Source organism: Pseudophryne corroboree, chromosome 9, assembly GCF_028390025.1.
Source record: "Pseudophryne corroboree isolate aPseCor3 chromosome 9, aPseCor3.hap2, whole genome shotgun sequence".
Lineage (NCBI taxonomy): Eukaryota > Metazoa > Chordata > Amphibia > Anura > Myobatrachidae > Pseudophryne > Pseudophryne corroboree.
In genome coordinates, this window is record NC_086452.1 from 40,410,294 (window position 1) to 40,426,090 (window position 15,797).

At 49.1% G+C, this 15,797-nt stretch overlaps 1 protein-coding gene across 7 annotated transcripts in view; it reads right to left on the reverse strand.

Annotated features, from left to right (window-relative positions):
- Window positions 1-15,797, reverse strand: part of PATJ (PATJ crumbs cell polarity complex component) — a 446,647-nt gene that overhangs the window by 69,456 nt on the left and 361,394 nt on the right. For all 7 annotated transcript variants that reach the window (XM_063939224.1, XM_063939227.1, XM_063939228.1 and 4 more), the window contains one exon: window positions 11,114-11,206. In XM_063939224.1, coding sequence (XP_063795294.1) covers window positions 11,114-11,206 — 93 coding nt within the window. The remainder of the gene's footprint in view (window positions 1-11,113; window positions 11,207-15,797) is intronic.

Here is a 15,797-nt window from a genome sequence, read left to right on the forward strand (position 1 = left end):
AGGTCGGATAACTCCTTGGCTTTTTCCTCGGGAAGAAAAACCTTTTTCTGAACCGTGTCCAGAATCATCCCTAGGAACAGCAGACGTATCGTCGGAAAACAGCTGCGATTCTTGGAATATTTAGAATCCAGTCGTGCCGTCGAAGAACTACTTTAGATAGTGCTCTTCCGACCTCCAACTGTTCTCTGGAACTTGCCCTTTTTAGGTCGTGCAAGTAAGGGATAATTTAGATGCCTTTTTTCTTTGAAGAAACATCTTTTCGGCCATTACCTTGGTAAAAAGGCCCGGGGTGCCGTGGATAATTCAAACGGCATCGTCTGAAACTGATATTGACAGTTCTGTACCACGAACCAGAGGTACCCTTGATGAGAAGGACAAAATTTGGACATGGAGGTAATCCTTGATGTCCAGGGACACCATATAGTCCCCTTTTTTCCGGTTCGCTATCACTGCTCTGAGTGACTTTATCTCGATTTGAACCTTTTATGTAAGTGTTCAAAACATTTTAGATTTAGACTATGTGTCACCAAGCCGTCTGGCTTCAGTACCACAATATAGTGTGGAAAAATAATACCCTTTTCCTTGTCGTAGGAGGGGTACTTTGATTATCACCTGCTGGATATACAGCTTGTGAATTGTTTCCAATGCTGCCTCCCTGTCGGAGGGAGCCGTTGGTAAAGCAGACTTCAGGAACCTGCGAGGAGAAGATGTCTCGACTCTCCAATCTTTACCCCTGGGATAATACTCGTACGATCTAGGGGTCAACTTGCGAGTGATCCCACTGCGCCCTGAGACTCTTGAGACTACCCCCCCACCTTGAGTCCGCTTGCACGGCCCCAGCGTCATGCTGAGGACTTGGCAGACGCGGTGGAGGGCTTCTTTTCCTGGGAAAGGGCTGCCTGCTGCAGTCTACTTCCCTTACCTCTATGTCTGGGCAGATATGACTGGCCTTTTGCCTGCATGCCCTCATGGGAAAGGAAAGATTGAGGCTGAAAAGACGGTGTCTTTTTTAGCTGAGATGTAACTTGGGGTAAAAAAGGTTGGATTTCCCAGCTGTTGCTGTGGTCCCCAGGTCCGATGGACCGACCCCCAAATAACTCCTTCCCTTTATACAGCAATACTTCCATCTGCCGTATGGGATCTGTATCACCTGACCACTGTCGTGTCCCTGACATCTTCTGGGAGATATGGACAACGCACTTATCTTGATGCCAGAGAGCAAATATCCCTCTGTGCATCTCACATACATATATATAGAATGCATCCTATTAAATGCTCTACATGAATAAAATATTTTCAGTCAGGGAATCCGACCAAGCCAACCCAGCACTGCATCTCCAGGCTGATGGCGATCGCTGGTCGCAGTATAACCACCGTATGTGTGTATATACTTTTTAGGATATTTTTCCAGCTTCCTATCAGCTGGCTCCTTGAGGGCGGCCGTATCTGGAGACGGTAACGCCACTTGATAAGCGTGTGAGCGCCTTATCACCCTAAGGGGTGTTTCCCAACGTACCCTAATTTCTGGCGGGAAAGGGTATAACGCCAATATTTGCTATCGGGGTAACCCTACGCATCATCACACACTTCATTTTATTTTATCTGATTCAGGAAAAACTACAGGTAGTTTTTTCCACTCCCACATAATACCCTTTCTTGTGGTACTTGTAGTATCAGAAACACGTAACACCTCCTTCATTGCCCTTAACGTGTGGCCCTAATGAGAAATACGTTTGTTTATTCACCGTCGACACTGTATTCAGTGTCCGTGTCTGTGTCTGTGTCGACCGACTGAGGTAAATGGGCGTTTTTAAAACCCCTGACGGTGTTTCTGAGACGCCTGGACCGGTCCTAATAGATTGTCGGCCGTCTCATGTCGTCAACCGACCTTGCAGCGTGTTGACATTCTCACGTAATTCTCTAAATAAGCCATCCATTCCGGTGTCGACTCCCTAGAGAGTGACATCACCATTACAGGCAATTTCTCCGCCTCCTCACCAACATCGTCCTCATACATGTCGACACACACGTACCGACACACAGCACACACACCGGGAATGCTCTGACAGAGGACAGGACCCACTAGCCCTTTGGGGAGACAGAGGGAGAGTCTGCCAGCACACACCAAAAACGCTATAATTATATAGGGACAACCTTATATAAGTGTTTCTCCCTTATAGCATCTTTTATATATATACAATATCGCCAAAATCAGTGCCCCCCCTCTCTGTTTTAACCCTGTTTCTGTAGTGCAGTGCAGGGGAGAGCCTGGGAGCCTTCTCTCCAGCTTTTCTGTGAGAGAAAATGGCGCTGTGTGCTGAGGAGATAGGCCCCGCCCCTTTTACGGCGGGCTCGTCTCCCGCTATTTTTGAAGTTAGGCAGGGGTTAAATATCTCCATATAGCCTCTGTGGGCTATATGTGAGGTATTTTTTGCCTCTAATAAGGTTTTTATTTGCCTCTCAGAGCGCCCCCCCCAGCGCTCTGCACCCTCAGTGACTGTTGTGTGAAGTGTGCTGAGAGGAAAATGGCGCACAGCTGCAGTGCTGTGCGCTACCTTTATGAAGACTCAGGAGTCTTCAGCCGCCGATTTTGGACCTCTTCTCTCTTCAGCGTCTGCAAGGGGGCCGGCGGCGCGGCTCCGGTGACCATCCAGGCTGTACCTGTGATCGTCCCTCTGGAGCTAGTGTCCAGTAGCCAAGCAGCAAATCCACTCTGCACGCAGGTGAGTTCACTACTTCTCCCCTAAGTCCCTCGTTGCAGTGATCCTGTTGCCAGCAGGACTCACTGTAAAGTAAAAAACCTAAGCTAAACTTTCTCTAAGCAGCTCTTTAGGAGAGCCACCTAGATTGCACCCTTCTCGTTCGGGCACAAAATCTAACTGGAGTCTGGAGGAGGGTCATAGGGGGAGGAGCCAGTGCACACCACCTGATCTGGTAAAAGCTTTACTTTTTTGTGCCCTGTCTCCTGCGGAGCCGCTATTCCCCATGGTCCTTTCAGGAACCCCAGCATCCACTTAGGACGATAGAGAAAGACGTTTCATCTGGTAGGAGTGCAGTGTACACTGCCAAGACGCTTGTACATAAATCACAGAGTGCGTTCTGCAAAACGTGCTTTAGATGGAGCTGTGAGTGCATGAAAAGGTTACATGCGTGATGAGGAACGGACACCTGTATATTGGATGCGTATATTAAAGCACAGATCACATTTATAAAAAGATCAAAAATGTTCACAAATGTGAATATCTGACGTCCTACATTGTAAAGGGCACCAGTGAACGCATATATTGTCCTCGCAGGTATCTTGTGCAGCGAATCTTCCCTACGCTATATGTCATCAATCACAGGATTTAATGAACACACTGGCAGTAATAACACAAATACATTTTAGTAAGCAAACAAAATAAAAATGGATTACAGATGGCGGCTGATGGAGCAAATTTGTTAAAGTCACATTACAGCATTATTTCATTCTCTACACTGGCTGCATGCAAAAATGCAGGACACTGTTCAATAGTCACCTACCAACTTCTATCTATATACTTCTCAGGGGAAGTAGTTATGTCACAATACCGACGCTGGAATCAGACCCCCCTTAGGGAAATTCCCGGTAGGCCGACGGGTCTGTGGGGCCTGTTTTGTGTGTGGTCACGTGGCCCCACCCTCCCACATGACAGCCCACGACACTCAGTACACTGCATTGTCCCCAGTAATTCTGTTATTCCACCTCTGCAGTACAGCAGCTCTACCATCCAGTGATGCTGCCATGGCTACACGGTATGTTATACCTCTTGTGCTGCCCATTTTATAGTGCCACTATTAGTTCTCAATCCGAGCCTGGTCTCAGACACAACTGCAGCAAAAGACACAAGGAAGGCCGCAACTGCCTACAATCAGGAGGAGGGATCCCGCCCACCTTCAACAGACCCCACCCCCTCATCAGACCACACCCCCATTAGGGCTGCTTCCATAAATTTCCCGGGCTGGTTTTCCATCCCAATCCGCCCCTGGTGACCGACAGTCTCCCGGTCACACGAATCCAACCCCTTCTTAGGGCCCCAACAGGCTGAAACGTTTTGGAACCAAATAGACGGACATGTTCTGTCCAATATCCAGGGACGGAGGAATTATTCTAAAGGGGGTATTCAATTACTGGCGAAAATGCGTTTTTGCGCGATTCGCTGTAATTTCGCCAAATGCCTATTCAATTGGCCGCCAATTTCAATTCACCAACTCTGAGCAGGTGACAAACTTGAGGAAAATCCCTATTTTCAGTTAAAAATGGCGGGATTTGGTTCTAAACCCCCAGGACACACCCCTGAATGACTAATAAGGCACTTAGAATTTTTTTATGATTTTTAATTGGGCAATAATGACACGTCATTTTTGGGGTGAAAGTGCAAAATGATGGAAATTGGGGCACAAGGTATGGGACAGGTGCATTGGGGTGCTTTATGAGTGGGACAAGTGTTTTTAGACTTGCAATCGGTCTGTTTCCACTTTTAATTTTTTTTTAAAGTCCCCTAAAATGACCCAAATATATACTTACACCCATTTTTACGTACCCCAAGTTAAATTTTAGCACTTATTTCGCCAGAAAAAAATTGCTTTCTATAATTTTTTTTTACATTAAAAGAAAAAAATAAGAATTTACTTACCGATAATTCTATTTCTCGTAGTCCGTAGTGGATGCTGGGAACTCCGTAAGGACCATGGGGAATAGCGGCTCCGCAGGAGACTGGGCACAAAAGTAAAGCTTTAGGACTACCTGGTGTGCACTGGCTCCTCCCCCTATGACCCTCCTCCAAGCCTCAGTTAGGATACTGTGCCCGGACGAGCGTACACAATAAGGAAGGATTTTGAATCCCGGGTAAGACTCATACCAGCCACACCAATCACACCGTATAACCTGTGATCTGAACCCAGTTAACAGCATGATAACAGAGGAGCCTCTGGAAAGATGGCTCACAACAATAATAACCCGATTTTTGTAACAATAACTACCGTATGTACAAGTATTGCAGACAATCCGCACTTGGGATGGGTGCCCAGCATCCACTACGGACTACGAGAAATAGAATTATCGGTAAGTAAATTCTTATTTTCTCTGACGTCCTAGTGGATGCTGGGAACTCCGTAAGGACCATGGGGATTATACCAAAGATCCCAAACGGGCGGGAGAGTGCGGATGACTCTGCAGCACCGAATGAGAGAACTCCAGGTCCTCCTCAGCCAGGGTATCAAATTTGTAGAATTTAGCAAACGTGTTTGCCCCCGACCAAGTAGCTGCTCGGCAAAGTTGTAACGCCGAGACCCCTCGGGCAGCCGCCCAAGATGAGCCCACCTTCCTTGTGGAATGGGCTTTTACAGATTTTGGCTGTGGCAGGCCTGCCACAGAATGTGCAAGCTGAATTGTACTACAAATCCAACGAGCAATAGTCTGCTTAGAAGCAGGAGCACCCAGCTTGTTGGGTGCATACAGGATAAACAGCGAGTCAGATTTCCTGACTCCAGCCGTCCTGGAAACATATATTTTCAAGGCCCTGACTACGTCCAACAACTTGGAGTCCTCCAAGTCACTAGTAGCCGCAGGTACCACAATAGGTTGGTTCAGATGAAACACTGAAACCACCTTAGGGAGAAAATGAGGACGAGTCCTCAATTCCACCCTGTCTGAATGGAAGATCAGATAAGGGCTTTTACAGGATAAAGCCCGCCAATTCTGACACGCGCCTGGCCGAGGCCAGGGCCAACAACATGACCACTTTCCATGTGAGATATTTTAACTCCACAGATTCAAGTGGTTCAAACCAATGTGGCTTTAGGAACCCCAAAACTACATTGAGATCCCAAGGTGCCACTGGAGGCACAAAAGGAGGCTGTATATGCAGTACCCCTTTTACAAACGTCTGAACTTCAGGTAGTGAAGCTAGTTCTTTCTGGAAGAACATTGACAGAGCCGAAATTTGAACCTTAATGGACCCCCAATTTTAGGCCCATAGACACTCCTGTTTACAGGAAATGCAGGAATCGACCTAGTTGAAATTCCTCCATCGGGGCCTTACTGACCTCGCACCACGCAACATATTTTCGCCAAATGCGGTGATAATGCTTTGCGGTTACATCCTTCCTGACTTGATCAGGGTAGGGATGACTTCATCCGGAACGCCTTTTTCCTTCAGGATCCGGCGTTCAACCGCCCTGCCGTCAAACGCAGCCGCGGTAAGTCTTGGAATAGACAGGGTCCTTGCTGGAGCAGGTCCCTTCTTAGAGGTAGAGGCCACGGGTCCTCCGTGAGCATCTCCTGAAGTTCCGGGTACCAAGTCCTTCTTGGCCAATCCGGAGCCACGAGTATAGTTCTTACTCCCCTCCGTCTTATAATTCTCAGTACTTTTGGTATGAGAGGAAGAGGAGGGAACACATACACTGACTGGTACACCCACGGTGTTACCAGAGCGTCCACAGCTATCGCCTGAGGGTCCCTTGACCTGGCGCAATACCTGTCCAAATTTTTGTTTAGGCGGGACGCCATCATGTCCACCTTTGGTTTTTCCCAATGGTTTACAATCATGTGGAAGACTTCTGTGTGAAGTCCCCACTCTCCCGGGTGGAGGTCGTGCCTGCTGAGGAAGTCTGCTTCCCAGTTGTCCACTCCCGGAATGAACACTGCTGACAATGCTATCACATGATTTTCCGCCCAGCGAAAAATCCTTGCAGCTTCTGCCATTGCCCTCCTGCTTCTTGTGCCGCCCTGTCTCTTTACGTGGGCGACTGCCGTGATGTTGTCCGACTGGATCAGCACCGGCTGACCTTGAAGCAGAGGTCTTGCTTGGCTTAGGGCATTGTAAATGGCCCTTAGCTCCAAAATATTTATGTGAAGTGATGTCTCCAGGCTTGACCACAAGCCCTGGAAATTTCTTCCCTGTGTGACTGCTCCCCAGCCTCGCAGGCTGGCATCCGTGGTCACCAGGACCCAGTCCTGAATGCCGAATCTGCGGCCCTCTAGAAGATGAGCACTCTGCAACCACCACAGGAGAGACACCCTTGTCTTTGGTGACAGGGTTATCCGCTGATGCATCTGAAGATGCGATCCGGACCATTTGTCCAGCAGGTCCCACTGGAAAGTTCTTGCGTGGAATCTGCCAAATGGAATTGCTTCGTAGGAAGCCACCATTTTTCCCAGGACCCTTGTGCACTGATGCACTGACACTTGGCCTGGTTTTAGGAGGTTTCTGACTAGTTCGGATAACTCTCTGGCTTTCTCCTCCGGGAGAAAACACCTTTTTCTGGACTGTGTCCAGGATCATCCCTAGGAATAGAAGGCGTGTCGTCGGGATCAGCTGCGATTTTGGAATATTGAGAATCCAACCGTGCTGCCGCAGCACTATCTGAGATAGTGCCACCCCGACTTCCAACTGTTCCCTGGATCTTGCCCTTATCAGGAGATCGTCCAAGTAAGGGATAACTAAAACTCCCTTCTTTCGAAGGAGTATCATCATTTCGGCCATTACCTTGGTAAAGACCCGGGGTGCCGTGGACAATCCAAACGGCAGTGTCTGAAACTGATAAAGACAGTTCTGTACCACAAACCTGAGGTACCCTTTGAGAAGGGTAAATTGGGACATGTAGGTAAGCATCTTTGATGTCCAGAGAGACCATATAGTCCCCTTCTTCCAGGTTTGCAATCACTGCTCTGAGTGACTCCATCTTGAATTTGAACCTTTGTATGTAAGTGTTCAAGGATTTTAGATTTAAAATTGGTCTCACCGAGCCGTCCGGCTTCGGTACCACAAATAGTGTGGAATAGTACCCCTTTCCCTGTTGCAGGAGGGGTACCTTGATTATCACCTGCTGGGAATACAGCCTGTGAATGGCTTGCAATACTGCCTCCCTGTCTGAGGGAGACGTCGGTAAAGCAGACTTTATGAAACGGCGAGGGGGAGACGTCTCGAATTCCTTGAGACGGGCCCCCACCGTGCCTGAGTCCGCTTGTAAAGCCCCAGCGTCATGCTGAGGACTTTGCGGAGGCGGGAGAGGGCTTTTGTTCCTGGGAACTGGCTGTTTGCTGCAGCCTTTTTCCTCTCCCTCTGCCACGGGGCAGAAATGAGGCGCCTTTTGCCCGCTTGCCCTTATGGGGCCGAAAGGACTGCGCCTGATAATACTGCGTCTTCTTAGGTTGAGAAGCTACCTGGGGTAAAAATGTGGATTTTCCAGCAGTTGCCGTGGCTACCAGGTCTGATAGACCTACCCCAAATAACTCCTCCCCCTTATAAGGCAATACTTCCATGTGCCTTTTAGAATCCGCATCACCTGACCACTGCCGCGTCCATAAACCTCTTCTTGCAGAAATGGACAGCGCGCTAACTCTTGATGCCAGTCGGCAAATATCCCTCTGTGCATCACGCATATACAAAAATGCATCTTTCAAATGCTCTATAGTCAGTAATATACTGTCCCTATCTAGGGTATCAATATTTTCAGTCAGGGAATCCGACCACGCCACCCCAGCACTGCACATCCAGGCTGAGGCGATTGCTGGTCGCAGTATAACACCCGTGTGAGTGTATATACATTTTAGGATATTCTCCTGCTTTCTATCGGTAGGTTCCTTTAGGGCGGCCATGTCAGGAGAGGGTAGTGCTACCTGTTTAGACAAGCGTGTGAGCGCTTTATCCACCCTAGGGGGTGTTTCCCAACGTGCCCTATCCTCTGGCGGGAAAGGGTAGGATTCCTCAGATACAGGAAAAACTACAGGCAGTTTTTTCTCACCAAACATAATACCCTTTTTAGTGGTACTTGTATTATCAGAGATATGCAATACATTTTTCATTGCTGCAATCATGTAACGTGTGGCCCTACTGGAAGTCACGTTTGTCTCCTCATCATCGACACTGGAGTCAGTATCCGTGTCTGTGTCTGCCATTTGAGGTAACGGGCGTTTTAAGCCCCTGATGGCGTTTGAGACCCCTGGACAGGCACAAGCTGAGTAGCCGGCTGTCTCATGTCGTCAACTGTCTTTCGTAAAGAACTGACACTGTCACGCAATTCCTTCCATAAGCTCAGCCACTCAGGTGTCGACTCCCTAGGGGGTGACAACTCTATAATAGGCAATTGCTCCGTCTCCATCTCATTTTCCTCCTCAAACATGTCGACACAATCGTACCGACACACCGCACACACACAGGGAATGCTCTGATAGAGGACAGGACCCCACTAGCCCTTTGGGGAGACAGAGGGAGAGTATGCCAGCACACACCAGAGCGCTATATATAGACAGGAATACCACTATAAAACGTGCTTTTCCCTTTATAGCTGCTGTTATTATTAGAACTGCGCCAAATTAGTGCCCCCCTCTCTTTTTTACCCTTTTCTGTAGTGCAGGACTGCAGGGGAGAGTCAGGGAGACGTCCTTCCAGCGGAGCTGTGATGGAAAATGGCGCCCGTGTGCTGAGGAGATAGGCTCCGCCCCCTTCTCGGCGGCCTTTTCTCCCGCTTTTTGGTGAGTTCTGGCAGGGGTTAAAATACATCCATATAGCCCTGGGGGTTATATGTGGTGTATTTTCGCCAGCCAAGGTGTTTACATTGCTGCTCAGGGCGCCCCCCCCTAGCGCCCTGCACCCTCAGTGACCGAAGTGTGAAGTGTGCCTGAGTAACAATGGCGCACAGCTGCAGTGCTGTGCGCTACCTTGTTGAAGACTGATGTCTTCTGCCGCCGATTTTTCCGGACCTCTTCTTGCTTCTGGCTCTGTAAGGGGGCCGGCGGCGCGGCTCTGGGACCGGACTCCGAGGCTGGGCCTGTGTTCGGTCCCTCTGGAGCTAATGGTGTCCAGTAGCCTAAGAAGCCCAAGCTGGCTGCAAGCAGGCAGGTTCGCTTCTTCTCCCCTTAGTCCCTCGATGCAGTGAGCCTGTTGCCAGCAGGTCTCACTGAAAATAAAAAACCTAAAACTAAACTTTCACTAAGAAGCTCAGGAGAGCCCCTAGTGTGCACCCTTCTCGGCCGGGCACAAAAATCTAACTGAGGCTTGGAGGAGGGTCATAGGGGGAGGAGCCAGTGCACACCAGGTAGTCCTAAAGCTTTACTTTTGTGCCCAGTCTCCTGCGGAGCCGCTATTCCCCATGGTCCTTACGGAGTTCCCAGCATCCACTAGGACGTCAGAGAAATGCATATAATAGCCATTTGAACCAATGTAAGTACGAGAAATACTTTTATTATAACCAATAATAAACTTTTATACCGTTATCCAATGTTAGTTTAGCTCTTTTGGGGGGTACGGACAGAATTACTTTTGGTACCAATTTTCGCGGCAATCCCGTTTTAGCTAACTGCGATTTTGGCACTAATTGAATACCCCCCTAAAGCTCTCAGTCAGAGAGAGATAATGAGGAGCAGGTTCTCCACTGCTTATTAACACAATGAGCACCACTGCATCACTTTGGGGCCCATTTACTAAACAATATCTGTGGCCATTTCCCCCAAAACACCTGTTAACCCCAAGTATTAAGAATCCCCTTACTGTATATCGGAGATACCTGCTGTGATCCCTCCACTCCCGCCTGCAATAGATGCTGCAAGATTTATCAATCTCTGGAATGATCCCCGCAGCTACCGCCATCTGAACCCTCCGCCGGAAATGGCCGCTATGCCCCGACACCACGCTCAGCACATCGCAGGGACAGGCTCCTATAGGATCCTCTGTCCCTGCGAGTGTAAATTGATACATCTGACCAGTAAAACTGCATCCTACAATGCAATCTTGGGGCAGTAACGTTGTGCCCAGCTTGCATTGGAAATGCAATTTTTGATAAATTCCCCCCCTCCTTCCCCCGTCTTTGTCAGGCAGCGTAAAGCACTTTCTTTTACTCCTTGTGGCCGTTTGGACAATACATAAGTTCCGTCACTGTTGTTATTCATTAACTTTATCATTAAAAAAAAGGTGATTCTGCCAATAGAGACCAGAGACTAGGGAACAGATGACGGTCAGTATATATTTACCAGTTTGATACGTATATGCCTCTCAGTTATCACCCCCATGAAAGTTTTCTTTGTACATGTAATGTAATATATTTACACTTTTGTTATCAGACAAATTAGTAAAAGACAATAAACCAATCTTACAGCTGTCCTTATCTCGGAGTCTGTGAAGCTTCTCATCAGTTCTCCCACATCAGCTTCCTCCGTCCTGCTGGAAACAGCGAGGCCGGGCGTTTCCTAGAACAGAGGTTGCGTTAATGACCTTGAAATCGATGTTTGGCAAGAGAAAGCAGCTGTGATTTCCAGACGCCTGTTGTAGAACCAGACAGCAATGTCTGTGTTACACCTATTACGATGTACCTCTTTGCCCATCCATAGTAGATGCAACCAATTTGTTGGCTGGTTGTACAGCCTATCAATTCACCAGGGACTACCTGAAGCACGAGGCACTCTGTGCCTCAGCAAGGTTATTCGTTCCTCCTTGTGTATGAATAGGTTGCATAAGTCAGTTCAGCCCAGACAGTGGTTGCATGGTGGTGACTCCATAAGGATGCAGACTTAATATACATAACATACTGTATACATATTGAATTTGCAGATGTGACATCACAGGTAAGAGCGTGGGTATAGAGCATAGGTCTGCAAACTCGGTCCTCAGGACCCCACACGGTGTATGTTTTGCAGGTCTCCTCACAGAATCGCAAGTGAAATAATTAGCTCCACCTGTGGACCTTTTAAAATGTGTCTGTGAGTAATTAATACACCTGTGCACCTGCTGGGTTACCTGTAAAACATGCACTGTGTGGGGTAAGGAGGACCGAGTTTGAGAACCTGTGGTATAGAGCATCGGTGGCCAACCAGCGGCTCTCGAGCCGCATGCGGCTCTTTCATCCGCCGCATGCGGCTCGGTCAGCTCCTGGCCACCGCTGCTCCCAGCCCGACACACACGCACGCCTCTCCGGTGGCAGTGTCTCTCTTCATTCGGCGCCGGCCCGTGAACCAATCAGAGCTCGCGGACCGGCAGCTAAGGCTCCTGATTGTCAGCCGGACCGCGAGCTTTGATTGGCTCACGGACCGGCGCCTAATTCAATAGAGACACCGCCGCCGGAGAGTGAGCAACAGCAGCGCGGTGAGCAGAGAAGAGGAGGAGGGGGTGGGGGGAGCTTTGTGGGGATGTGTATCTGCAATGCGGGCATAGCAGGCACTGTGGGGACATGAGTATCCAGCACTGGGGGCATATCTGGCACTGGGTGCATAGCAGGCACTGTGGGGACATATGTGTATTTGGCACTGTGGGGGCATATATGTATCTGGCATTGTGGAGGCACCCATTTTTGGGCATTTTTATATGCACTGTACTGGGGCATTATATGTATGTGGCACTGTACAACATGACGAAAAAACGGGGTTATGACATGAGGTCATACTCCTACAAACGTCATACCGAAAGGTGTGCGCGCAAAAATGGGGTGTGGCTTTGTGACAACTATGCAACGCCCCCATTTTTGCAGGCGCGCGCATGATAGTGGCTCTTGACTACAGATCTTTTCTGGCTCTTTGCTTCTGACTGGTTGGCCACCCCTGGTAGAGAGGGTATCAGTGTTCAGAGGTTTAACAAGAGCCACAGCCCACCAGGAACTGTATATTCAGCTATGTGGAGTTGCAGGTCCCCACGCTTAACTGGCAGTGCATGCTGGGACATCTAGTTCCACAACAGTTGTAGGATTGTCCATGAGAAAGGCTTGCAGGAAATTGCTCTTGCAGAGTCAGAGTGAGACAGAACAGGAGCTGGTATTTTATGGTTCCCTTTGGCAGAGATTTTACATTTACAAGGTCACTGAGAAGAGCATTAAATGAATGATTAATATTCTCCATTTCTGCTTTAATCTTACACAACATTCTGCTTCCTCCCCCCACTAAGTGGAAGGCAGAAAGGCATGTGCGTCCTCATGACTGTTTATCTAGCGACAAGAAAGCAAAGCTTTGTGTATCGCTCAGCACCTACAGTATATCGGCAATGCTGCCAGTGACCTGTCCTTAACCTGGAATATAAATGTACACGCTAACAGGATCCATACGGATAATGAGGCTGGGGATTTCATACTCCCTCTTTCTGGGCGGATATTAAAACATTCTTTATCTGATGCAAGTTAATAAACATCAATCCCATGTAATATACTGTATTTTCCTGCATAGAACCGAAACACGTCACAAGCCTGACCTTTCCCTGCCACCAGAGGCAGAACTCTGGGAGGCAATGGAGTCAGCTGCCGCCGGGCTCTTGCTCTGGAGGGGGCACCACTCCTCAGGGATACCATCACCATCAGTGGGGGACTGGAGTCCCAGCAGGCAGCCGCAGCCATGGAGAGATAGAGCTGCCAGCATACCTGCATTGGCGTATCTATAATGGGTGCAGTGTGTGCGAGGCACACGGGCCCCGGAGTACAGGGGGGCCCACCCCGCATCCATTTGTTTAATACTTACCTCTGTGGAGTCCCCCGTTGGAGCCATCCCTTCTCGGCAGCACAATAGAGTCTGACCACTAGGGGGACAAGCTCTATTGCGCCTGCTGAAAACTCCAGAAAGATGGTACAGCGGCCATTTTTCTGGAGTTTCGCGCATGCACATTAGGAAAATCTTCGGGAAAATGGCCACCGCGCCATGTTCCTGGAGGTTTGCGCATGCGCAATAGAGTCTGTGCTCAGACTCTATTGCCGCTGCGGAGAAGGATGGCGCCGCCAGGGGACTCCAGAGAGGTAAGTATTAAAACCTGTGCATCGTTAAGAGAGGAGGGGGCCCCTGATGCAGAAGGGCGCACACGGGCCTCCTCCTCTCTTAAAACGTCCCTGATAGGCTGGGTGTTGCTGTGTGTGTGTGTGTGTTTGGTTGGGGCACAGGGTTGGTGTCACTGTGCGTGTGTTTGGTTGGGGCACAGGGTTGGTGTCACTGTGTGTGTGTTTGGTTGGGGCACAGGGTTGGTGTCACTGTGTGTGTGTTTGGTTGGGGCACAGGGTTGGTGCCACTGTGTCTGTGTTTGAGGCACAGGCTGCGTGTTACTGTGTGCATTTATCTTTCTATAGGTATCTCTCTCTCTCTCTCTATATATATATATATATATATATATATATATATATATATATATATATATATATATATATATATATATATATATATATATTATACACACACACTCTTCTGGGGGGGGGGGGGCATCGGCATTTATCGTGCCTCTGGGCGACTGAAACTTACGCCACTGCCTGCCACGCTGACGTATGCTTTACTATTCGGGATAGCCGGGACACAGCGGCGTCAGGATTAGGGGGTTTCTGTAACTTAGAGCATCATGGCGATATATATATATATATATATATATATATATTCAATTGTATTTAAAAACGACAGTACCTATGCTTTCTCCACCTAAGTGTAAGAGGTCACGGGCCCGCCTCAATACTTCTATTAAGCAATCTTTTGGGACTGACATTTACTGGGGACATTGCATTCAAAATAGTATTTTCAGTTTTGTGGGGAATTGGTCTTAAGTTGTCCTGTCCAACCTTCCCCTTAGTATGCAACGCACACTGGTGGTCATTCCGAGCTGACCGCTAGCTGCATTCATTCGCTGTACAGCGATGAGGCAAAAAATGGCACTTCTGCGCATATGGCGCAATGCGCACGCGCGACGTACTATTACAAAGAATGAGTCCAGTCTGTACTCAAGGTCTAGCGAAGCTTTTCAGTCGCACTGGTGGCCGCAGAGTGATTGATCCGGAGTGATTGACAGGAAGAGGGCGTTTCTGGGTGTCAACTGACCGTTTTCAGGGTGTGTTCGAAGAAACGCAGGCGTGCCAGGAAAAACGCAGGTGTGTTTGGGCGAACGCAGGGCGTTTGTGACATCAAATCCGGGACTGAACAGTCTGAAGTTAACGCAAGCGCTGAGTAGGTCTGGAGCTACTCTGAAACTACACACAAAAAAAACTTTGTAGCCGCTCTGCGATCCTTTCGTTTGCACGGCTGCTAAAAACAGCTAGCGAGCGATCAACTCGGAATGACCACCATAGACAGGGCCCCTTTCCTGAGCAGCAGCGGCCTCCTCTCTCTCACTGCCACTACGCTCATGCGGGCAGCGGTAGTGGGCACTGGGCAGAGGAGAAGTGTTACAGGTGGCGGCGATTGCACTTGATCCCCCAAGCCCCTGCATCAGCAACGTGGCAGAAGAGGACAATGTTCCCATCCGTAGCTGACCAGAGCCCCTGCCTGGCCCCTCTAACCGGCCCCGGAATGTAGTACCCCCTCCCCGTGCCCCAGGGACGTGCAGTCAGGGGAGGCAGTGCCTCCCCTGCCATAAATGATTACAATAATATAAAGAAGATACTTATGACACATATTCTGTGTCATAAGTAATTTCTTTATATTATGCTACCCATTTCAGTCCTTTTAATCAGTTTGGGAGGCACTGACAGCAGTGCCTCCCAATCAACAATAGAAATGGGCTAAAACGGGGGGCGGGGGGGGGGGCAAGCACTGAGCCATAAAAGCCCATTGAAAAACAACGGGATAAGCGGCACTTATGCAAGTGCCTAGTTGACAGGGGACACCCGCCCCTGTCAGCGAGGCAGATGTGATTGGACAGCGGATCCAGTACTGGATCCGCTGATCCAATCACCGATATGCGGTGGGCTGAAGCGGCGGCGGCGGGACCCAGCGCTGCTGTGGCGCTATCACTTCTGTGCAGTAGCACGGGTGAGTGAAGCGGCGGCGGGACCCGGCGCTGCTGTGGCGCTATCACTTCTGTGCAGTAGCACGGGCGAGTGAAGTGGCGGCGGGA